General features: G+C 40.9%; 1 protein-coding gene across 2 annotated transcripts in view; it reads left to right on the top strand.

Moving 5' to 3' along the window:
• The first annotated feature begins 1,539 nt into the window (after window positions 1-1,539).
• Window positions 1,540-26,140, top strand: part of BTBD7 (BTB domain containing 7) — a 59,144-nt gene continuing 34,543 nt past the window's right edge. For both annotated transcript variants that reach the window (XM_075503479.1, XM_075503478.1), the window contains exons 1-2: window positions 1,540-1,688; window positions 22,167-22,352. In XM_075503479.1, the coding sequence (XP_075359594.1) occupies window positions 22,271-22,352 (82 nt within the window). In that variant the 5' untranslated portion in view covers window positions 1,540-1,688; window positions 22,167-22,270. The remainder of the gene's footprint in view (window positions 1,689-22,166; window positions 22,353-26,140) is intronic.

Genomic DNA, 26,140 nt, shown 5'->3' with positions numbered 1-26,140 from the left:
CCCCAAGGACTACAAGATACTCAGTATATCAGCCCAACTAACTGTGTTTCTCCTCCATTTTTAGGCTGAAACCAGTTAGAAAACAGTCTACAGCATGGACAAATATATTAAAGGCTGTTTTTTTCCTAGCTTTTCGGTAAGCTGCTCAGCATTATGGGATGTTATGCCAAGTGGTAGTTAGGGAGGTCTGCTGCTTTCAGGCAAGTTAATTACAGAGACGGTTGGAGGACAGCACAATGCCAAGTGGGAGGAAGGCTTCCCTCCAGAAATGGACTGTCAGCAAAGTCAGGAGGGGATATAATCAGTCATAGCTCACCTTTACCAACCAATAATGATCACAAAGGTGGCTTTCAGCTTGCTGAATATTTTCTGCCATGTGAATTAATCAGATTTTTGGCCTGTGCATGAAACTCTTTTCTCAAGACCTTTTCATATATAGACACGTGGTGCTTAGTTCTTTCAGAGAGCACAAGTAGTTTGGTTTACTTAAGTGGTTTTATTGTTCTAATAAAACTTTGAGGTGTATTTTTGGTCACTTTCTCCAATTTAGAAAACAGTGATCTTATCATGTGGTGGCTGGTATGTTCTGATCCTGACTGTATCTACATGCACCTTTCTTTGAAGAATACGTAGCAGGAGTGGTACCAGCAATGGTGGGAAAAGCTATGAGCATTTTTAGAGCTGGCACTTACTTTCACCTAGATGTGTGAAATACTAATTTCTGATACTGAGAGAGGTTATCAGAAATGGGGAAGGTGGTGGGAGTTTATCTCCAGGTGAACACTATACATTTCTAGCATGAACAATAAAACTGCAGTCTGACTGTGGCCTGTCTGTAACAAGCTCACAGCAGTCTGGAAAAGCAAGGAGCTAAACATACACTTAATACAGGCAGCTTAAGGAAGTCCCAAGGACAAAGAATGCGTGCTGACAAACCTCTTACATCGCAGACACCCCTGCACCTAACAAGCTTGTGAAACCCGTCACGCAAAGCAAGCAGAGCACGCACAATGTGGGAAGGGGGCTGGTGGCAGGGGCATGCCTGGCGTGTGCCCTACCCAAGGCCCGGCCTCGGCTTTCCCTCACGACACCAGGCCTGCGGGCCGGAGCCTCTACACGCTCGGGCAGCCCCACTGCACCCTGCCTGCCCGTCCGTCCTGCCCACCCTCCATTTTGCTGGTTGGTGGGTGAGGGCCCCGAAGCCCAGGCTGACTGGAAACCGCGAAGGGTCTCACAGGAACACCTTCTGGTCGCTTTGCCAAGGACCCCCGCCCCCGAGGCGTGAGCTCCCCTTTGGCACGGGTGCCATGACACGCCGCCGCCGCCCCCTCCCCTCCTCCCACGCCACAGCCGTGACAGGGGAAGGTGCCGAACGCAGGCAAGGCGGCTCAAACCCGCCGCCCGCCACAAGAGGCCCCACGCCCCCCCGCCATCTCGGCGCCCCCGCAGGCGCAGCCCGCCCCCGCCCCCCCGCCCCCTGAGGGCGGGACCCCCGCGCCCCGCCCCGCCCCTCTCCCCGCGGACCACGTGGCCCGGGCGCCGCAGCGCCGCTGCGCAGGCGCCGTGCCCGCTCCCCCTGCCCGGCCGAGTCTGGGGCTCTGGATCAAAATGGCGGCGGCCGGAGCGGGATCGGGAGGGAGCGGGTGGTGCTGAGCGGGGAGGATGGTGGCGGCGAGCGGCTGCCGGAGGTGAGGCGCCACGGGGAGCCGCGGGGTGAGCGTGGGCTGGGAGGGGGGCCGGGCTCGGTGTCACGGCGGCAGAGGGGAGGGGGCGAGACCGCCGACGCCCCCGCGGCGGGGTTCCCTGAGCTGGGGCCGGGTGCGCGCCCCGCCGGGCCGGCAGTGCCCCGCGCCGGCTGCGGGCAGGCTCCTCCCGCGCCCGCCTCGTCACTCCCCGCCCGCAGCTCCGCCACCGGCCCCGCCGCTGCGGTGGGGCTGGGGTGCGGGCCCCCGCCGCCCCGCAAGGCCTCTCGCCGCGGGGAGCCGCGCTTCTCCTCCTGCCGCTCCCGGGGGCGGGCGGGCCCAGCCCGCAGGGGTCCCCGGTCCGGAGCAGCGGCAGCGGCCTCGCCTCTGCCTCTTCTCGCCGTCGGGTCCTGCCTTAACGCCCCCTCCCCTGCGGAGCGCTCCCCGCCCGCCCGGGACGGTGTGGCCCTCCGGCGCTGGGTGGCAGCGGCCCCGGCGCCGCTCCTCGCGGAGCCCTCGGGGGGGTTGTTGGGGTCGCGTCACGCAGGGGCCGTGCGGGGCTTGTGTTCCTGCTGCGGCGGGGCTCCCCCTGTGTCCGGCCGGGGCGAGAGCGACGGCGCTCGCTCGCTGTGGGCGGCGGGGCTCCCGCTTGTGTGTCCGGCCGTTCAGCCCGTTCCTCGGCAGTTCCTGTGGCCTTGAGATTGCTGCCGCCCTGGAACGTGGGGTTTCGTTTTGCTCCTCTGCATATATGTGTTACTGTGGTGTTCCTGGAGAAACTTGGAGGGCTTTGTAGATGATGTGCGTGCTTGTGCCTCTGGAATATTCCTGCTGCTGGTGGGATAGTGCTTCGCGGTTGGTTCGTGCTTCTACTTGCTCTCCCCTGCCATCCCATTTGAGGCCGTTGGGTGAAAGATGACACACGTGTCAAGTGCTAACATAAAATATCATAGTAAGATAATAAAATACGTGTTGATACAATGATACTTTATTTGTGTGGGAATTTAGCTTAGGGAGTGTAGCATCGCTTGAGGCTTTGCTCCAAACCAGTGTAACATAATACAAAAATCTAAACTGTTTGGCAGATACACCTCTGGGATGTGGTCACCTCAGGTTTTACCGCGTATTGCATGCTGTGTTTTCATTAGAAATGGAGAAAATAGAAACTCAAGATACAAAATTCTTAGTGCTCATAACTTTTCTTGAGGCACTGAGAAACTTGATGAGTTAAAGTTTTACCTTCTTGTCTGAAAGATGTTAGGGAAGAAGACTGGTCTTCTAAGAGTCTCCTTTATTGTTTCAAATGTAAACTGTGGACCAGTTTCATCCTAGTTCTGTGTTCCTATGCTTCTTGACATGGTGAGGTGCAGGGAGGGAAATTCCTTTTTAGATCCAGTGAGTTTAGATCCCTCTCTATTTGAACCTTTTGCTTAAGAAATCAACGAAAACCTTTCTTCCTCCGTTCTCCCCTCCTCCCCTTGTCGACTAAGAGTCTGTTGCCAACATAACAAAATTAATTTTATAGAGATTATTTTTGAGGATGTAGAACAGGTGTCTTTTAGTAATGGACAGACTCTGTGGACTGTGGTGTTTAAAAGGCAAAGTCTGAGTGCTTATTTTATAGAATATCTGGATGAAGATAATATATTGGAAAGGTATGGCTTGTGATGTTTTCTCCCTTCTTGGAATAATTTAATTCTAATTAGTCTTAGTTGATGGACCAAAGCATAAATGAACCATTTAAGAACTTGCTGTTTTGCTGCATCAGATAATGTTGTGTAAACTTCACTATCTGTTCATGCTTATATGTAAACCTCTGATGACTGTCTTAGTGAATAAAGCTTGTATCTTAAGTTACAACATGAAGCGGCTGATTGCTCTGTTTTTTGTTCAGATTTAAAGTTAGACTTGCATAGTTGGACTACATACAGGTAGTCTTGGAACTAGAGTTCAGTATTTTGTGTAGAATGTACAGCCAGTGTTTGGTTTTGTTCATTGGAGATGAAAAAAAGCTATTGAATCCTTTGTATTTCGGCTCAGCTGCACTAAGCATTGTTTTACTTGCTTTCAAACTTTAGCCAATATATAAACGGGTTTGACGTTCTAATCTAATTTTCTATGTTTAAACATACAAAGAGCACAGACACGAGTCGTCTTGGATCATTTTCTGTGGCATTGTTGTAATTGCTGGCTGTTTTAAAATCCTTGCCTCTTACTAATGTAAGTGAATTTTCTTCATGTGTCCAGATTCCCTTGCTGAGTCATAGATACAGTAGTGGTGTAATGCTTATAGCTGGCATTGACTGATTTGCAAAGAGTCATACATGAAAGAATAGAATTATTTTTATAAGCTCTCCTGGAAGACTTGCATGGACTTGTCCATAGTGATTTTTTAAATTTTTTTTTTCCCCCCTCTTGATTTTCAAGCTTGTCTGAGAAGCTCAAAACTTTGTGTTGTGAAGGTATGTTGCTCATTCTTTAACTATAGTAGAGTATGCTGTCTTTGCAGCCAGCTGTTTGAATTTAATTCAGTGGGGCTGTCAAAGCTTGATGAATAGACTAACAAAATATTGAATGTTCATTTTGAAAGCAGCCTTTCAAGTTGCTGCATACATGATGTCAGGTTTACAGCTGTCACTGGTGACAATTAACCTAGAGGCTTGTAAGGGATGCATTCTAGGTTTGGACAACGTCTTTCTCTGTCCTGCTTTGCGGGCTGCATTGGTGTTGTGGTATCTTGTGGTCCAGCATGTGGTCATAGGGGTAGGTGTGATGCTAGCCCTGCCCCTCCTGCCACCCTGATGCTAGTTTGGTCTTGATATACCAGACCACGAGCAAGAAAAGAGAAGTGTATTCTGATGTCTTGGCTGCACAGTGGTGACCAAGATAGTTGTGGCTGGCTGCCTTTCGGAGAGAAAAAGTAAGATGCATTAAAACAACCTATGGACGTCTCGCATGGACTGCATGTAGTTCACATTAATCAAACGAGATCTATAGATAAAATGTGAGATTGCTCTTAAGAAGAAACAACCATGTTCTTAATAATACTAATGAGAATCTGACTGCTCTTAGGGCAAACCCTGTTATAAAACTGCTAGTTTCAACCTTAACTCTACATTTTCTTTTTTTTTTTTCTGAACATATTTACATGAGTTTTGATTTCTGTCACCAGATCAATGGCTTGTACCATTTTTTCACACAAGTCTGGAAAACTGGTGCACAAACTTTATTGTGTGTGCAGTGGAGACTGGGAATCCTAGTTCAGATGTGAGTGTTAGATGAGCTTCCAGTGAGTCATGTAGTTACTGATCTGTTTCATTATGCAGGTTCTTTCAAGAATAAGGTGTGTCAATGTATCTTTAAATCTTTGGACAGAAGCTATTGTGCGTTTTTAGAATGCTCTTTCATATGTTGGCTTACCAGTATGCCTGAACTATAACAAGAAGGGACTGCAGATGCAAAGTTTGATGCTAGTCTTGCATTTTGTGCCTATCCAGTCTGTCCTGCATGTCTCCCAAGAAGGATTCCAATTGTAATGATGCCTTCTGTATAATGAATGGATGCTAGGAGATCTGAAATCCTTGTGCGTTTTATGTAGAAACAGTGAAAATTGTGTGTTGGGGAGAGTAGAAATGGGCAAGAGGAAAAATGGTTAGGAAGGAGTTTGAATATCAGTGATGGTGTATGCAACACTTATTTCATACCTTGCTGTCTGAAGTTCCGTAAAGCTTTAGCATTTTGCTTTAATCATCTTATTCTCTGTCTGTGGTGTTTTAGTTTCCAGTGTTCAAGCAAAGAGTTCAGATCATGTCAGAGGTTCACCTGAAACTAAAGGGGATCTGAAGTCTCTCATTTCTCTGTCCTTGGGACTATGGCAGATAGCTTTCTTGCTTTATAAGGATGCCCATGAGGTTCTTGATAGACGCTTAGTGGCAAAATTGGCTTAAACACTTGTAGCCCACAGCTGCTTTTTCCTGCTTTGCCCCCTCAGCTGAGTTGGTAGAGCAGTTTATACAGCTTCACTCTGAAGCACTGCAGGAAACTGATCTGTCTGAAAAATAAACTGCTGAAACACACAATAACTTCAGATCAGGTCCCTGATCTGGGTCATCATATTGCTATGGAAAGTTTGTTTGCTGGCATGGTCAGGTAGAGGCAAGGTCAGGCAGGTAAAGGGGATCTGGGAGTGGGACTGTGTTGCCTAAAGTGTATTGGATTGAAGTACATGCATAACTATATACTTAGTTAAATTTAAATCTGATTTGATTGCTCCACTGGGTGTAAGTGTTGTGCAAGGTTACACCAAACACTACTGAATGTGTACTTTAGCCACTGGTGGGCTTACAGACAAGTGTTCAGCCTGTTGTGATTTTCTGTCACCAGTGGGTTTAAACTATTTCTCTAAATGAAATATAGGAATTAGCATGTTGTACCAGAATGATAAAACATGCAAAAAAATTCAACAGCAGTCAAAACTGATTAAAAAGAAGAAACTTTCAGTAAGGTTGTGGGGGTGTAGCATTTGAGGGTAACATCTTTCTGAATCAGTTTCTAAGTTTCAGAAGTATCTTCTGGAGATCTTGCTTTATTTTTCGAACTTGACATTCTAACACTAGCTGTTATCTGCATAAATGTTTGATCATTTTATAAATCCTATTTGATCTCTGTCCTCAAATCTTGCCTGAATTACATACTGTATACTCTGTATGACACTCAAATTTCATTTTATGTTCATTTCTTCCTGTATTAGAAAGACTGGGGTTTTTTTTCTGTCCATCTTTGCTTTTGTTACCTATCATATCCTGTTTCCAGTCCACTCTAGTAAATTGTAAAGGGTAGAATTTATTTTTTTTAAAATCTCTCTTAAAGAATCCCTTTTCCAGTGCTGTTGTAACTGCCGTTCTCCATCTTCTTAAAGAGCCTTTTTATTTCTACTCTGTCCTCTTTGATATAGGATTATTACAGTATGCTGACTTGCAGCTTTTAAGATTAATCTCTTCTTCCTGGCATTCTTCATCACTTCAAATCTTCAGTGTTACCTAGTGGGAAGCGCTTGAGAAATAGATCAAGCTAGTTAATGGTACGCAAGATTCCTCTCTAATTTGGAAGCCTTGTCCAAGTTCTGTTAAAACTCTTTCAGGATAATTGTCAAACCATTTTACATGTATACTGATGGTAACAACGGCTAAACTCAAAGGAGTTCATTGAAACAGCAATGTAATAAATGACTGTTGCCTGGTCTTTTAGTTGGGCCTGTTACTTTGTGACCTGGTACTTGCAGAAGCTCTGTGTGATCAATAGAGATGCAAAAATATGTCTGTGTGTGCTCACATATGTGTTTTGGACTTCAGTTTGGGTCAGAGAAGACTGTTCGTTCTTATAGTCCAGTGCTGAGATTTGAATTGAGGTTTGGAATACAAAAAGCAGGCATACCAAAGTCTTATGAAGGCATCAAACCTTAGTAAAATTATATCTATTTGTATGCAAATTAAAGTGATTTTGAATGACCAGGTAGATCACATGGCATTAGTGAGAAATTAGAATGCTGCTTTGCTTATCCTCATCTGCTATCCCAGGTCTCTGCACTGCAATGAAGTATGCAAAACACTTCTGTGATGAGTAGGTTATTCTGATTGCTTTAAAAATAATCAATATGAGTGACAAAAGTTCCTTTTCATATTCTTTCTCCTGACCCCACTATTGGAAGTGCTGCTTGAGAGCTGGCTAAAAAGCCTTCTAAAATAACAAATCCAAACAGAATGCAGTGAGACAATATTTTTCTGGACTTGGGCTGCCTTATTCTTTCAGCTTTTTTGATCTTCTCCTGCTTTAGCTTTGTTCTCATGATGACTTGATGTAAAGGGGGCGGGGGGGGGGGGGGGGGGGGGGGAGTAGTTCCTTCACTGAGGAACTAGGTTTGCTGTGGATTTGGTGATCTTTGACTTCATCTAGGAAGATGCAAGTTCTATTTGAAGCCTTTCTGCTGCTGTGCTAATTATAGTGCTCATCCATGTAAATTCTGTAGTGTTTAATATGAGGTTGTTTTGAAGTACTTTGTACAAGTGGAGGCATTTAGAGGTTTTCTCTCATGTACCCAGATGTCTGTTTCTTAAAATACATAGAAGGTTAACTACCGCTGAAGCTGCTTGTGATATTTAGCTGAATGACCAGAAAATTTCATCTTGGAGAAGGGAGGAGTGTAGGCATATACATAGTGGAATTTTGTATTATCCATTTAAAAAAAAAAATCACAGACTAATCAAGTATGGGAATATATTAAAGGCTGATGTCCTGTACCTTGGCTCATCCTGTAATGGGCATCTCAATTTCAAATGTCTCAAGAGGTAAAATGAAATACATATAAAATCTCTACAATGTGGGCAGGGAAGATAATGTTAATAGGTTCATGGATTTCTTTAAAGTCATTCTAGCAGTGACTACAGCTCACTGAAATACAATCAAATTGCTTATACTTACATTTTAAGTTGAAGATACCTTTGTCAGTATGTAACGAGGTACTTCCAGGAAGTTTTTGAAATGGGTTGTTTATTGTACTTCAGACATTAACATGGTAGAGGAATGCTGAGTTAACAAAATGCACACTTGAGACAGGAAGTTTTGCATTATTCAGTGTAGTGATGGCCTTCATACTGAATGAGGAAGAATCTAAGCTGTGTCAGTACTTCTCAGCTCCTGAGGGGCAACAGTTGTTACTGGTGAGCTGGATGTAAGCACCATAATTCCTACAAAGGAATGTATTTAACAGCATGAGGAGTTGCTGGTCAGTGTCATTGCGAGTCCCCCCACCCTCCCTATGTACTATCTATCTCCATCTCATCTGCAGTTTATTTTCATGAGTGGTTTGGGGATTTAGCTTATCTAAATTCTGGATAAGAATGTGTGCTTACTGCCTCAGATTCTCAAATCTCAACTTGGCTGACTTTTTTTTTTTTTGTATAGCCAAAGATAATATGATAATATTTAAGAGAATTATTTTGTGTCTCTCTCTCTTTTTTTTTTTTTTTTTTTATAAAAAGATACATGATTTGGATCAGAAAGGACCTCCTGCTTCTTACTTGGCCATTAAAATCTCTGTAGGGTTTAGTCCCTTATCAAACACTCCTGGAAATGTGCATTTGGACTTGAAATGCCAAAATATCCTTCTAGCATAGTAAGGTTGTCATACCGTATAAGATTATCCTCTCTCTAATAGTACTTCGTAGTTCTAGACACAAACCTGAAGACGTGGTAACCCCTGGTAAAGTGACTCTTGTATGTATTTCTGCACTGCATCAAAGCTGCTTGTCTTTAACTGCATTTAAACAAGATCTTCAATGCTGTAACCTGGACCCTTACTATTTAAAGCTGATTTTCAGGCTTAAATTACAAGGCTTCTGAAAATGATGTTACTCAAAAGTACAGCCCTAAATCAAACTTTCCAAGAGGTCTGTCCATACTACTCAGGGCTTTTCCATTTTAAGGAAAATAAAATTTGTTTTGTCTTAATGTAAGTTTCTCAAGACATTTTAGTTTCTCTGCTGAGAATATCAAAAGTAATTTTGTTGCTGCGTAGTTCCTCAGTTGATTATTGGCTCAAAATTTGCCAGTTTGGATTAACAGACTTGTGCCGATCTAGGAATTTCTCCACCACAATCTTAGGGATCTACTTCCCTTTCTCCTTCTTCTCTTCTCCCTTCATTCTGTTTTTAGCTACCAACTTATTATTCTGGAGAATTAAGATAGAAAATGTCACATTTTGTGACTGGATGTTACGTGCATCAAGGCTGAATTGTATTAAGCACTAGCAATCTTCAACAGTTATGAGAATGGTTATTTAAACATCTTGTGAATCTGAGTTTCATCCTTGTTTTAAATTTGGAAGGAAATGGAACTTTCCTTTTTTCCACATACAAGATGAACTTGTTTGCTTTAAGTTAAAATGAACCTTTTATTTTTGTTAATCTGAAAACTGATCCAGCTAAAAACTGTTCTTGTTCATTGAATATGAATGTGCAGGTAGAGAATGGAGAGTTGAGTGGGAATGATCATCTGGGTAGAGAGGGAGGTGAGATTGCTTTTTTGGTGGCAATGTTGACTTTTTTCCATATATTGATGAACTTCTCAAATAATGGAAGAATCAAAGGAGGTTTGGTAAGTATAGCACACGCTGGCAAAGGCTTCCCTTTCTGCCTTTCACACTTGCTTTGAGTGAAACAGTAGTAGTATCAAGGACAGTTGTGGGTAAGAGAGAAAGATGAGCAAAACTTGGTCTAAAATTAGATTAAGAGCAATGGGTTGTTTTAATGGAGTATCTCCTCTAACTAGTACAATCCAACAGACCTTCCTTCTAAAACTTGTCTTTGATTTTTTTTTTTTAATCTATTTTTTTCAGATATTCTGGGGCAGCTGAAAAGCTTCAAAAGCTGAGAAGTGGAGGGAGAGTGAAGAGTTAAGACATATCATCAGTCTGCTCAAAGGGCAGATTTGCTTTAGCAAATAGTTAAACAAAAAAAACCCCTACAAGCTCTCATAACTGTGCAATCTTAAAAAGTCTGTGTACATGAGGTATGTGTAGATATTGCCAAATTAATTAAATTAAATGCATAAATAATTGGTACATCCGTTTTTAGGAACAACTTGTTATGTCAACATGTGCGACACTCCTTTGGCTGTTCTGTAAAACTTGCGTGTTCATGTTACAGGACAAAAAATGAACGGTTTAGAAATGCGGAGAGAGCTTGTTGCAGGAAATCTGGAAGACATAACTTCCTTTTCGTGCCAAGGGGGAAATGTAAACAAAGCTTCAACTTAATTGTAGACTAACTACTAGCCTGGTTTTCTGACTAAGCCTTTCCTTCCTTAATTGATTGCTTTTATCATTGAGAAAGTATATTTTCTGTTTCATTTGAAATGGATTTCTGTATTTTGGGGGAGGACACACCTCAAAGTTTGTGAGCATTGAGTTCTCGCTACACTTGCATGGAATCTAAATGTAGGTATTACTGAAAGTAACTACTGAAGCTAAAGTTACTGGTGTAACTTTTGAGGGTTCTGATAGTTTGTGGAAGTATCTGAAGTTTGCTTGTGAGGAGACACATTGCAATACTAGTGTATTTTGCTACTGTACATGGTCTCATGTGCATGTACTAAAATATCCATCTTCAAAACAGCTGAAATCTTTGAAGTGTATGGCATGGAAAGATTTCTTGGCATCGGATGTTATGATATAAATGTTACTTGTTGAAGTCAGCGTGGCTCTTTAAATTTTCCGCTGAAGTTAATGAATTTAAATTGACCATATGGAAAAGCCCAGCCAAAGGAGAAATCTTCTAAATGTGCAAGCTTTTAAATAACTGTTAAAATCTTAGTATGTCCAGAGATAACGGATTTATACAAACAGGCGTAAGAGTACTGTGTTAGTTGTATTTTGTGTGTTAAAAGCATCTAAATAAAAGGAAAAGAGCCTGTGGGTTTGACCAGGAATTTCAGACTTGCTCAGGGTGGCAGCAGTCCATAACCAGTTTACAAGCTCTAGAATGAGTCAACTGTTGTATAAATATCGTGCACAATGAATTTTCCAGTTTGATTTTGTATTGCTGCCCGCTTCAGTGAGCAGAGGAGACCTGGGAGTGACTGTGGATGTCAGGAGACAAGGGGAAAAGGTAGTGTCAGCACTGAAACCTGAGCCTCAGAAACAGTGGCTGCAAAGGAGGACTCTGCCTGTGTGCCTGGGGCCAGGCTAGAGTGGCTTGTTGAGGCTGAGCCCGAGCTCAGAGAGAACAAAAAGGGTGACTACAAGGGTATAGTTTTGTGGAGTCGTGAGGCAGTTTAATAGCGATAGCCTGCTCTCTTCGTATTGACAGCTGTGGGCTTCTACTCCAGTTATAGCTGACTGTCAGACCAACCTGCAAGCATTCCCTTTTTCCTGTCTGTTACCTGTCACCCCCTCCAGCAGTGGGGTGATGGATCAGCCATCTGAAATGACTTGTTCTGTGATCATCTCTCTATGTAGTGTGAGGGGAAGCAGGAAACCCCCCTGACTGGAGCAGCAGAGTGAGGGGAAGGTACAGCTCCCTGTTAGTTTGACTTCAGGTAGTATCAGATCACCCTGATGTACCTGTGAAGAGCTGACAGGCAGGGAGTCCTGCATACACAGTTAGCTTCCCCCAATTGGTGGAGAAATGTGCTGGATTGAGGGGAATATATTAAAATGCACACAGGCTTGGCTTTGTATTTTTTTCCCCCATATGACTAATACCTAGATGCATGTATTCTGTCACTGCAAATTTAAAATCTTCCAAGCCTTCAAAAAAGCAATGACCCCCATGGACCTCTTTAGTAGTAATAGCTGCTATTTGAAGGGTTGTTAACCAAGGCCTAGTTGAAGGGAGGAGCAAACTGTACAAATACAGAGCAAAAGAAGTACAGGCCAAAGAAGAAACAGCAGTTCAGCTAACTAGATACAGTGAGTGCTGCCGTGGTGAATTCTGGTGGTAGTTACTGCTCTGTAAATCACCTGTTTCTGCTAGGACTGCCCTTGCTTTGCAGACAATTTGCAGGTAATCTTTTTCTTACTGTTAATTTTTAAGAGCTATGTAGGAGAAATAGCATACGCAAGAGTGGTCTTATAGCTACTGACTTACATTAAGATGTTTACACTGAAAATGGTAGTTGACTGAATGAAGATAGAGGCAATGCTGTGCTTAAGGGCAGAGGCTGTTGCAGCCACATGAGGATCAGCTGAAAACAAACATGGTCCGATCAGGTCCCTGATAGGACTTATGTGGCTTCCCAAATGTCTGCTAGAATGAAAGGGGACAGCTCTGCTGTACGAATGAGTGCATGGGACTAGGAATGTTTATTTTTTGAAGGCTGTGCCAACTGAGTATTGGTCAAACTGCATGTTGTGTTTGACTGTGGGGAGCAAGCAGCCTTTTCTTGCTGTTCTTCCCTCCTCTGGTGACATTCCTTGGGTCATTCGGTAAACTGGTGCAGGGAGCTAATTACACTGGAGAGAAAAATCCTGCAGAAGAGAATATCCTGATTTGGTTGCTGACATGATGGCGGAGCTTTGGGAAGATGGTGGTAGTAGCTGAGGTGAGCACTGCTGCTGAAGAAACGTGCGTGGAACCAGGGTGTTGTTGAACCAACTTGTTTTTGCACACACCAAATAATGCATTTTGAATCCAGATTGGAACTGTGTTTTGATTGGATCCAAGGCTTGTCGTGGCTTATGACTATTATTGTAGAAACTCAATTTAAACTGTAGCTGAAGTGTGTCAGTTTTATGGCTGTGAACAAGGAAAAACAGTGTTTCTTTAATAAAGTTCCTGATATGTCTCATGAAATGGACTGGACTAGATTACCTTTTAAGTTCTTTACCATGCCTTTCCGTGTTGCACCTTCTAGTTTTTCTATTGTAAATAGATGAATCCATTAGTCTTAAACGTATAAGAGATGATGCTAGCAACTGATACGTCAAACCTTTGTTATATCAAAGAGAAAAGGCTGCATGGGTAAAATGTGCTGTTGTGTGATGACAAAAGGATCCATGGAGAGTATGGTGTACAGAACAAAAAGAATGGTGGTATATTAAGGAGGGGGATGTAGAGAAAATTGTTTTTAATATATGGCAATATTGGTAATAGGGTTTTTAGCCACAGGCAGAGGTTTTCAGTGGAAGTAGATGAGATGTGTATTATTCTGTCACCAAGCATCTCAGAAGCTTGTGCAGAAAGGAATAGGATTATGCAGAAACACTGAAGTAATGAGGAATGATGTCGGTAACGGTTCCAAGCAACAGAAATACAAGATGATGATGTTACTGATACAATGGCTGGCTGGCAGGATGAGGAGTTGATTGCAGCCAAAATAAGATGATAGAGGTAATTAGTAAACTGATTTATGAACAGAGTTCACCCATATGGGAAGGCTGATGAGTGCATGGGTCCAAGATTTTTAGTCTGCTTTGATATTGGGATGCTGGAGCTATTGTTGGGAAAACCCCAAGCAGTGTCATCCCCCGAGACTACTAGTGTTCCTCTTAAGGCTGTGGAAGCTAATAAGGCAGCTAAAACTGTGTGATCAAAAGGATGGATTTTGAAGCTGAATTGAAAATGGCCAGCCAAAGAGAAGATGGGTGCTGCTTAGTATAGGTACAGAGCATAGTGTCTGGAATTGCCTTATTAGTAGCTTTAATATACTCTCAGAGGAAACATGTTCTGAGAGGAAGTGTGGTGAATGTAACTGTGCAGTGAATTTAGAAGCACTGTTGTGTACAGGAAGCTCCCCGATCCTCATTTACTCTGAATGACTTTCTGTGAAATAATTGAGCCTGGAGAAAAGGGAAAATGTCTCCAGTACAAGGAGAGTGTAGGGTATATCCCACTGAGGTGGTACTTGATGTGAGAAGGCAGCAGCGCTAAAATCCAGAGACAGATCTTCCATATGGTTGGGGTTTGAGCCAAGATTTCCCTGTCTTAGTAGACTTGCTAATTGAAAACAGCATCTTGTGTTGTGGTTGGGTCACAGCTCGAGCAAGAGGAGAAATTCCCTTTCTCAATGAAACCACGATTTTTGGGGGGCACTCTCAAAGAAAATAGAATAAAATCATATGAATTGTGAAACCTGCAGAGAGGAAAGACTACCTGCCCTCCTCCACAAAAACCAACAATCCTGTTGACAGATAAAGGGTACTTGAGTGGGAAGCCCATGAAATATGCTGTTTAAAGGTGGGACAGCTTCATGTGGAGAATTCTTACTTTTGCTCCACTGCTGTCTTTTCCATGGAGGAAGAAGGGAGCGGATGACTGAGGATACTGCCGCAATAAAGGGCAAGCGGTGTCTGGAGATAAAGAGGACAGTGGTCTCATCAGACTGGTATTCAATGCCAGTATCTGAAGCTGAATTTAACTGAAATTTGACTGAGTTAAGTCACTGCCTGACAAGACAATTGAGTGTTGTCCAGAACTTTGATAGAGAGAAAAAAGCAGACTACTTCATAAAAAGTTCGATCCTTTTTTGGAGGTACTTTTCATGTACTTTGGAGGTTCCTTTTTCTGTCTTAACCAACTGATGCGTTCACATGCTTATTATGCCACAGAGGATTTGCCTTTCTTAAACAACAAAAGCATGTTTTTGTTTGCTCAGACGAGGCCTTTTGAAAAACCTTTAGACTCCTCAAAATGTATCACAATATGTCAGAATATCTTGCAATTATTCTAGATTGGCTAAAATGAATTATCCTCATTTTCCCTGTAAATGGATATGGTCATACCGAATTACTCTGTTCAGTGATATGATAAGGATTTGGTGGATAGGATTTATCTGATTTTCTTACAAAGTAGATTTAATGATGTTTTGTGTCTGAATCTGATAATGTTCCTTTCAAGTGAACTTCTAAAAAATGGAAAGTCATTTAATACATGCTGTCATTTCACTTCAAGAGAGTCCTACAGGGCAATAAGTGAGTTCTTGCTGATTTTGCTAAAAGAAGTGTTTAATGTTCCTGAAGTTGAACTCAAATGAATTCTTTCATGTGAGTACCATCAGTCAGAATAGACTTCTGGTAAATGAGTGGGTGCTTGCAACCAGCTGAAAGGATCGGTGATGTACAGAGATCAAGATTCATTTGCCAGTATATGAAAACATTTAAGTTGCTTGGGAGGAAATTCCTGTTCTGTGCAGGATTGTACTGCTGTAGTTCAGTTAGTCTGCGTGTGCTTTGTGTGTTTGCTTTTTTAGGTGCTGGAACTTTTTTGTATTTGGGGAAATAGAAATATGTTGATGTCCCATGCCTCCGCAGTGCTGTTACTGATTTGACCTGTTGCTCCCTGCTGATGACATTACTTAATTGCTTCTAGGATGTGACACATTCACATCATACTCTGAATTGCTTTGCTGATCATCAAAAATCCTGCTTTGAACACTATTTCCAAAGCCAGCATTGAAAAGAGGGTTTTTTCCTATACTTTCTGTGTCTTTTCAACTACTAAATGCTTCTCAATGTTTTCATTTTCTGCAGTGTACATATCTTCAAGACTACACACCTTTATACTGTATTTGAATACAGTTCTTTTAACTTTCACTCTGATTCCTCAGAGGACATGTTGAAAACTGGTACAGGTTTGGTTTGTTTGGTTTTGTTTGTTCCCCCCCCCCCCCCCCCCCAGTCCTTATGTTTCTCAACAAATCTAGAAATAAAAAGCCAGGACTACTGTGGGGTTTTTGCTGCCTCCATTTTAAAAGACCTTCCTAATGGAGAAGTGTACTACTTCATGGGGAAAAAAAAGGGCTTTAAAATTCATGCCTAACTTTAAGAAAGGGTTCTTTGTGATAGCTGGAACACATGATTCTCAGCAAAACACTAAGCAATGCAGTCACTTTTGTAATCTAGTTATATCTGCTTTTTCTTGTCCTCTTGTGCCTGTAACTGCTGATGTGGCTTACATTCTGGTATTTTGCTTACTGGAATTTCCTTCCAATGCACTAAATAATGAAATAACACAGATTCATAAACCCAAATCATGAAGAACATTATCTGTTCCTCATTTTTGTACAGTACTAATCCAAACCAGAACCTTTCAGCTGTATCAACTACATCTTACTATTGTATCATCCAGATAATTTTGAATAATGATAAAGGTTGATTGCTTGACTGAATTTAAAAACAGAGTCAAAATAGGCTTTGCATGGATTTGGCTATGTCAGGCTGTATAATTAGCTGGTCTTTCAAAATATCAGTTGTTTCCTTTGAACAGAGAACCGCTTAAAGATACGCTGTCCCATATGCATTCAGTCCTTTAGCGTGTATGCTCTTGAGATTGGAGACTTCTAGCCTCAGCAAAATCTGTGAGTATGCCGGTACCTCCAAGTGCCTCATCCAAGGAATAAGAGGAGGGTCAGGACAGGTAATACTCAGTTCCTGTCAGCTCCTCTTCCTTGGAGATGCCCCCCCACCCCTGCCCAGTAGGATAGTAAAAAAATGAGATAAATAGTAAACGCACATCCGAACAACCAGTTGGAACTCCAACCACAAGCAACTTTCTCTTCATTTTTGAGTGGTTGTCCCTGTGGATGTTGCTGTCTGGTAATTCCAGTAGTGATATTGCTTAACAACCAGCAGGGCCAGGGCTGGCCGTGGAGACTCCCTAGTGGATGGGAGCTGTGGAACCGTTCTGCTGAACATGGAATTGTTTGTGAATTCCTTTGTGATGGCTCAGGGCTCTATACTGATCACCCAGACCCGTTCTCTGTGTGTGTCTGGGCTGGAGGCAGGTTCGGGTTGTTAAGGCAAGTTGGTGGGATGTACCCTGGGGACAATGGCAGGGGTCCATTCTCACAAGTTCTTTCTCTTTTAGTTATTTATGTACTTAATCTCTGAAAATAGATTTGCCCTTGCTAATATTTAGTTGAAGTATTTCCTTACTGGGGTTATCACTTTTTTAAAAGTTGGTTTTGGTTTTTTTTTAATTTTTTTTCCCCCCCAAATGTACCAATTTACTGCTGGATGTTGTAATCTCATCTTGCATTACAGTTCTACTTCCTTGCTGGTTGAAGGGAACTGTTGGGGCAAAATAGTATAGCATTTTTGGTCTAGATAAAAATCTAAGCAAATATGAATAAGGTACGGTTGTGATACTTGTGTTGTCACTTACTCATAGTAAATTTAAAATCTGTTAAGTAAAATGTAAAACCTGAAAAATCATGTTGGTACAAGTATGTGCATCTACTTGATACGATTTCCTACTTTGGTCTTAGTATTATGCTATTTCATAATCCTACGGCAACTACTCTAGAAGAAATACAAAAAGCTCTTAAAATTTTAGAGGGGAAAAAGTCAAATGTTTTTGGTTGCAAAACATGTTGTAATGCTCCCCACCTTGCCCTTTATATTAATTGGATCCCAGTGGACTACAGAAAAAATTATGAAACCTTTGTGTTGAGTGATGACTATAAACAAAGCGTCACTATTACCTAAAGTCCATTCTGTACGCAGACTTTTTGTTAAATCAAAATTCCCAATCCAGGAAGTCCTGGCTGTCAGCCCAGACACCTCAGATGCAAGTCGTCTTAGGTTCTTAGGATTTTAGGTTCAATGTGACAAGTATTGAGAAGACTGAGGAACTTACTTTGGGTACTGAAAGTTTTAACTGGATTTGTGTTTATTTTAAAATTTATTCTGCTCTGAGAGTATAATCTGAAAGTCACTTCTGTGTTTTTTGTAGCATTTGGGATGGTAATTTTGGCTTCTAAAGCTTCCTGGTTTCATATAACACACTTCATATGCTATTTCTGCAGTGCAGGCTTTTTTTAAACAAGCTTTGACATAGTTTAACTTTTTTTCTGTGTACACGTATACATACATAACGGACATCTGTGTGCACGTCGCTGCTCTCAGCAAGAGATCCTGTTTCAGGAGGTCAGCAGATGTTGAATTTAGTTTCCTTTTGATAATGCCTACGTGGATGCATATAAATGCTTAACAGAAAGGCAAGAAAAAGGTCACCTGATGGTAGTTTTTAAAGGAAACAAACAAATCCCATGGCTGTATTCTGAGGCTAAAATTAGATTAAAAAAATTCTTCAGCTAAGGTGAAATAGGGAAGCTTTTGGTGTGCAGGATAACTTCTGCAAGGAAAGATGAAATCCTTCTTTCCTTTTGCAGCTAAAGATCTAATTGTTTGTGGTTCGGGGTTATATCTTCATTTTTACATTCATCTCCTTCTACAGCTGTTTTTCACCATGAGAAACAGCATTCTTCATTTGGTATTTTATGCGGTAACTGAGAGGTATTTACATTTGTACTAGACTCAGCAGGTTACGTGCAAGACTGACTTCTCTGCAGGTAGGCTAGGTTTAGTGTAGAGGCTGAAGTGGACACTAGCAAACCAAACAAAAAAGTGCACCTAAATCCATGAGTGGTTCAAGTACACCTTGCTGTCAAAAGATGCAGTCCTGGCTCTAGCAGCTTGTTTCCACGGTACTCTTTCTTTTTCCACTTGTGCTGGCACAAGTATTCATGTGATGCCATAGCAAACCAATTGGGTAACTGATACTGTTTAAACTTCTTGTCTAGGTTGGTTTTAATGTGGGTCAGTTTATCTGGTTCACAGAATATTTGGGCCAGAACAAACAAGGTAAGGAAAGTGAATACAAGAATGAAAAGAGGAAGGCAGGACTTCCTCCAGGACAGAGTTCATCACTGCTGCCAGCTTAAATTGTTTGGGAAATACAACCTGGGTTATAAAATATTATATTGTAAAATTTAGCGGTGTAATAAAAAATACAATGATTGTATTTTCAGTTGATACATGAGGTTAAGGACAGTAGCGGGACTAAAGCTATGATCAGTCTTGAGCCATGAGGCACAATATAGTTTATGAACTACAATGTGTTTGAATTCAAGATGCAAAATACTCTCGAAGTCAGCCAGCATACACTTGACCAAGCAGTGCATGGTTAAATTTGAAAGGAACAGGAAGCTTTGGCATCTGTAAATGGCTGACCACAGTGCCTACTCTGCATTGAATTCCTCCTTCACTGAAATCTGGCATGTTTGGTTTTACTTACATAAATTTATATATTTATATAATATACATATATAGTTTATATAAATGAATATATTTATGTATACAGCTTTAATATGACACTGTGTTTACACTGTCCTATATTACTTAAGTTATGTATTTTAAATTTAGTGAGTGAATTCATTCTGCATGATACTCACCTGGGCTTAATGTGTAACAGTGTTCTTGTGGTAAGCCTCTGAATAAAATTATTTTCTGTATCTGATATTTTAGGAACTTTTTATAGTGTTTACTTTTTCAGTTAATTTAAATTCTGTTGTTTTGCAAATTCAAGCACTGAATGCTAATGGTATTGAACAGTTGCATATATTCCTTGATCACATTCCTTCCATCTTCAGGGGCATGCTTGTTGCCAAGTGGAAGGAAGCGGAGGGTATTGACTTCAAACCTGAGACTTGGTTATGTATATTTAGTACTTGCTAGCAAAAAAAACCCCCAAAACTCACCCTCCCCTCCCCCTTTTACTTAGCTCCTGGGCTCTTTCCCATGTCAGGAAGAACTGAAAAGTATTAGTAGGCATCTAATTAGCAGACAAGTTATCACACCACAGCTGAACACAGAAGACGAAAGTGGAATGCAATGGCAGTATTCCAGGACTCTGTCCAAATGAACCAAGTCCAATTTTAGCTGAGAAAAGGGAAGTTGTTGGGGTATCTACTCAGGATGCTGGCTTTTATTTGTGAGAGAGTTGGCATTCAGACTGAAAGGTGACTCTTACCTCCACAAAGCTTGTACTGGATGCAACTAATTCTATCTGGAAATGGATAGCACATTTAAGCAACATATTCTGTGTGGGTACACAAATCACTTGGAGTGTCACTCTTAATGAAATTATTTTCTAGGTGTTTTTTCTTAAATCAGTGGAGCTTTTCATGTATGGAGAAGAGGTCTGCATCCATATGGATTTGGTTATCTTAGAATAGCTGGCTTATTTCTGCACAAGGAAGAAAAGGCGTACATGCATTGGCTAAGACTGAACTGATCCAACAGCTTGTGTTTGCTGAGATTTACTGGTGTTTGCTGATTGATGTTGCCTATTTTGCATGTGCTGTGATTCTGACTTCATCCTGAGCAGGCTCACTATTCATGTAAGAAGGTATTTGATTTTTCTGTTTCCTGATGTGTGGCAAGCTGAATCTGCGTAGAGGCGAGTTCAAGAAAAGCATCAGCTTATATGCAATTGAGGAGACATTGCCACCTACCTGGGGGGGCAGGTGTGGGAGCTCCCCCTTTCTGCATTTGCAAGCCTGTAGATTGGCTCAAGTTGGCTTGTATAACGCCAGCAAAGCTGCTGTGTTGTTATGGTTGCGTCTCCTGCCTTAGAAGAATTCAGCTAGCGATCGGCAGGCTGCAGCTGTGTGAGGCAGACCTGGGCTACACGCGCTCTAGAGGAGTGGCTCTGCCTGTACGTCATGTCTAGCGTGAGGTGTTGTGGTTCCTTTTTGAAAACATCTGATATCATAGACCAGAAATGCCAAAAGGCCTGATTTTTAGGAACCTTGTTCTAAAGCATCAAATGGTTGGAAATCATGCACCCTCTCATGCTTCCATAATGCTTCAGTCCCGTGCCTGTGTCTCACTTTTTCACATACCCATGTCTCTAAGCCAGGTTTCCAAACCCTTCTCTACAATTCCTCCTCATGCCCTTGAATCCTGTGGCATTTGCTCCGCCCCTACCCCTGTGCCTACAACAATTTGCAGCCTTCTCTTTCCTGGCCTGTCTCTTGCCTCCTGCTCCCCAGGATCTGCTTTGCATACTGCATTTGTGACTAAGAGGCCAGCTGTGCCTCTCCACTTAGCATCGTATCTCACCGCCCCAATGTCACGGTAACTCCTGCTTCTGAACTCCTCATGCCAGAAATAAACAGATTATTAAAGCAGGGAAAAGAGAGTGGAACTGTGCTGCAGCTTCCTTGAAACACACGCTTTTGCATGGCACTTACTTGTCCGATTTAACATGCCAGAGGTGTACTGATAAAGGAGATAAAGTTGGGAGTGTATAACAAATATAGGTACACCTGTGGCAACACAGTAGAATTTAGCTACATGTTCACAATATTGAATGGAGTCTAAAAAATATTTAGTATAGACTTTACCTTTGTTATTACTCTCTTATATGTGTGTTTGTGTTTGTGTTTTGGATGGGGGCACAAGTGTTCAGTTGACAGTAAGCAGGTCTTTATTGTGGTGACTTTCATTTTGCAGTATTAATATTCTAACACTGCTAATACAGGAATAAATTAGAATGTGCTTACTGTCTGTTTAGCAATGAATCCTTGTTCAAATTTCCTCAGAATTGACTTCCTAGAACACTTTCAAACGCCTAATAAAACAGTAGGTGAATGCTTAAACACCTTATTTTTACTATTATAAACCTACTTCTAGGTACTAGTCTAAACTTGAAAAGTAGGACTGAATGAGAACTACGTAAATGGTATGAAATCAAAATGCAGCTGAAAGCAGTGATGATGGTATAACCTCCACTGGGATTGGCTTATTTGCCTTTCTCAGTCAGTGTAGTTCAATTTGGGATTTTTATAACAATGTGTAAACATATCGGCATGTATGAAAAGTCTTTCTTGGTATAGTTAAAGGACCATATCTAGTCTAGATCAACTCCTACGTGAAGATTTCTTAGCTAAACATTAGATAGCCGTCCTGTTCCTTGTTGCAGTTGATCATACTGATTTGTGAATGTTTTGGAAAATTACAAATTATTTTGGAAAAAAAAATGTATTTTTGATCTTGGTTTAATCCTTCAAATAAAAAGCTATCTTGGAAATGTTTGAGGTTTTAATTTATGAAAATACTGTGTGCTGGAGGCTGAGTTTATTTTATCTAAATCGCATAATACCTACTGAAAAAAAATGAAGTAACTTACTGGTGTTTTTGTTCTTCAGAAATGGAGGAACAGAATGCTGGACCTGGGATTGAAGATTTATAAAGGATTATGGGATTATACATGGAAGAGCCAGCAGGCGGAATGCCTGAGTAACTGAAGAAAATGGGCGCTAATGCATCTAACTACCCTCATTCGTGTTCCCCAAGGGTAGGGGGAAATTCACAGGCACAACAGACATTCATAGGTAACTCTTCTCAGTTATCTTGTCATTTACATAAATTACTTGCAGGGTTGCATATGCACCGGATTTGATTTGCTTGCAGTAATGTTATGCAGAGCTTTTTTCTTCTAGGTCACCAGTTGGAATCCATTCAAGCTCAAATAGTGCATGAAATTTGGTACTGTCCAGTATCTGTTTGGCCTACATATACAATGAGTTGATCTGCCACTTGCTAGTAAACAGATGCCAGTTTATTTAAATAAAATAAACTGGAGGTTTTTTGATAATTAAACCATGTATACTAGTTTTCCCAGTTCAAGAGCAGTTACTATCTGTTAATACTGTCTACCATTTTCTACTCTTCTTTCTCCGATTTTCTGTGAAACTGTGTTAGAGCATATAAAACTCTTGATCATCAGTATTCATTGTAGTATTGGCATTGTGTCTAATATGAGTGAATTACTTCCGTATTGCTAGAAGGGATATCTCTGATAATAAACCTGTTAAAGTAACAAGCAGTCTTGAAGACAACTTTTTCTCTTGTCCTTTTCCTGTTCCTGTAAATGGGGAATGGGGGTACTTATTGCCCTAACAGTATTATTTACAAGCAAGGACCTTGCTTAACTGGAAACATGAGTTGAAGTGCTCTTAAGAAATTATTTTGTTATCCCAGTCATAACTGGGGCAGGTATTACCTTTATGTGCTTTTCAGTCTAGTGCAAAAAGACCTCAGTGTAGATCTGTGTATTGTCACGTTATAAATAATAAATAGTTATGTGATGAATCTAAAAGAAGGCAGTTTTTAAGATGATAAATCTTGCTTAAAAAAACCCCAACCCTGACAGCCTGGAGAATGATCTTAGCAGTAAATAACATAAATACTTTATAAACACTTTTCTCCTTTATGCCTTGGCTTGCAACACTGAATAAGTAGTTATTGATATTCAGTGTTACTTCTTTTCTTAATCACCACTGAAAGCACAGTGATATCCTTAGCAGAGGAAAAATTGACTTGCTTTGTAACTTTTCTCTTTTGTCTCAGCTTTTGTGACACTCCTAACTTTTGGAGATCTGAGTAGAGGACAGCCCACAAACTGTTACATGTAAAGACCTGTGCTCTAGGCTAAAAATTCTGCGTGTGCTGTCGTAGCATGTCAAGGAAGAACTTTTAGTACTAACATCTTGGATATCCATGCTGTAAAGTCCCCCCTTAAGGCTTTATGTATTTTCAGTGTATCATAACTAACAGTAGTAAAAGGTTTGCTGCAGTTTATATGTATATAATGTCTAAAATCACAGCCAAAATGTTTTTATTACACATCTTGGTGTTTTTTATTTGCCTTTATATTGAATGAAGAGAAACCCTTACAGACCTGAAAATGTTAGATCTGCATGCTGAAACACCTTTTGAGCAGATTTGAAGAGGGGAGAGTTCCAAAGGCTTTATTAAATTTCCCAGAAACTTTCCACTTAGTATGTGGAAGGTTTTGTTGATGCTCTTCATTATTAAATTCAAAATAGAAACCCATGATGTAGTATGTCACAATAAATTTACTGATCCCCATTACCTATTAAAAATTGTGGTTGAGACTTCTTGAGGAAGGTCTAAAAGATGTGGCTGTCTCATCTTAGGCAAGGCAAATGAGTGTTCTGGTTAAAATTCTTGCTGAAATTTTCTGATACTATGGTGGCACTTATATGAGTATGCTAGTAGAGTAAGTGTGCTATCTAGAACACAGGTGTACATCTCTTCTTCCCATTTTGTGGAGTTTGTTTTTTTTTCTCATCTTGAGAACAGATGTATCCTAAAATCGGTAGCTGAAGCTTTCATCACTTGTCAGAATAATGTTTTAATGTTAAATCAACTTTTACAGATTTATTTCTTTTTTTTAACGTAGAAGGCATTAGATCTATTTACTTCTCCAAAGTAGAACTGGAAATATGGGAACTAGAGTTATAATAGCTGCATAATATGTATTAGTTGCCTTATTCCTGGAAACTGGATTCAGGCCTATGGGATTGGTTTACACATGCTGCTTTACCATTAAAGCACTGCACCATGTTACATTGTAAATGTAGGATGAATATTAAAAGCTGATAAATGATCTGGCGAAGCACAGTAGTTTCATAGGATGAGCTCCCACTGTTAGTTGGCTTAATGCTGAATTTGCTTACAGTTTATGAAGAGGAGATAAATCGGTAAAAATAATGCAGTGCTCTTACTTTTGTTTGTAAAAGTTTGTAAAAAATACTTTTGTTCTAGCAAAGGCTTAACTAGTCATCTCCTTGCTGTTTTGTCTACAGTATTCAGGAGGAGGATTTCACACCATTTTCTAGGGTGGTACATCTGTTCAAGATGTTTATTTTTAAATACAGCTCTATAATTAGATTTTAAATTGTGTAGGCATGCAGAGGACTAGACAGATCCCGTTATTCATTGTCAAGTCCCCAAGTAGTTTCTCTTGGCAGTCATCTGTTTCTTGTAAATATTTATCTGTTCAAAGCTAGATATGGTCTAGGGGCATGAAGTAGCTATTGCTTTTTAACAGCATTTAATAGATTGGTGCCTTTTAGTGGAGAAGTGGTGAATAAATTAGTCTCCTACTTCGAATGCCGCTGCCTTATGAAGGAATACAGGCAGGTCAAAAAGGGGCTCTTAAAGCTCTTTCTTTGAGGGATACAGAGCCACCAGCTGTTGTGAACCCAGAGAGGCTATGCTGGTGCGTCTCTACTTCTGCCTCTGGCAAAAAGCAGTTGTGTGGGGGCACTTTCATAGCAGTGTCTTATCTATTTGGAAGGGTTAATAGCACTGTTTGCAGTACTTCTGAAGTTAAATCTTGTAAGTAGCTCAGGGCACACGAAGGTTTGAATGGTGGTTCAGTATCTTGTGGTGATTCACGTGCAAGTAATACCTCACAGCAGCCTTCAGGAAAGAAAGAAATTGAGACTTCTGGTGTCCTAGTTTTTCTTTAGCGGAATGTAAGAGAATATTTTGCATACTCAAATTTGCCATTAGAATCCAAAATACTTCAAATAGAAATGAGCTGGCATGCTGTCTTGGAACAGAGTCTATCATTATAGAGTGACCAAAGTTCAGTTACACTTTTATTGTAAAATGTAATCGATACTCTTTAAATGGAGCAGTAATTCTAGGCTTGTCTCTATCAGCAGGAGACTGAATCTCTATTTTTCTATTGTAATGCCTAGTATAGCATGTGGAAGGAATTTTTATGATGGATTTTGCAGCACAACCTTTTTGTTGAAGTTGTCTTGAGTTACTGCTGTTCTCTTCATTTAAATTGGTATTTTTTTAATGTCTTGAAATTTCAATATGATTAATAACATGTTGCCTGATCAAGCAAAATTTAATGTAGCATGGATAAAATGGTTAGAGGTCTTTCCTCAAAGAAAGCGAAGTTCCTTCCCAAAGCTTTCACTAATAGATGAATCGTAAAACCATTGTGTTTCATGATTTGGGGGAGTTTCAATTAGCTTGGCATAAAAGCTAGCGTATAAGGTTACTTAGAATTATTGAGGCTTAAATAATAAAACAATTTACAGAAATCTTAGATTGTTGCAGTTGCTGTGCTCTCAAATACAACTTTGAATTGCTCCCGCATCTTTCAAAGTTCAAGAAATACTTATCTGAAATAACATGGTAGCTAAAAGCACTGTGTTTTGACAGACTGGCCCATAACATCACTGTCAAAATAGCATAGCAAAACAGCATCACATCAGATCTACCTGAAACAAATGGAACTGTGAGGGAGCAACGATGGAACGAGTTACAAAAGGCCCCAAAAACTCTGGTG

This window comes from Mycteria americana, chromosome 5, assembly GCF_035582795.1.
Source record: "Mycteria americana isolate JAX WOST 10 ecotype Jacksonville Zoo and Gardens chromosome 5, USCA_MyAme_1.0, whole genome shotgun sequence".
Classification (NCBI taxonomy): Eukaryota; Metazoa; Chordata; class Aves; order Ciconiiformes; family Ciconiidae; genus Mycteria; species Mycteria americana.
The sequence above is the reverse complement of the archived record's forward strand: the minus strand, read 5'-3'. Positions and strand labels throughout refer to the sequence as shown.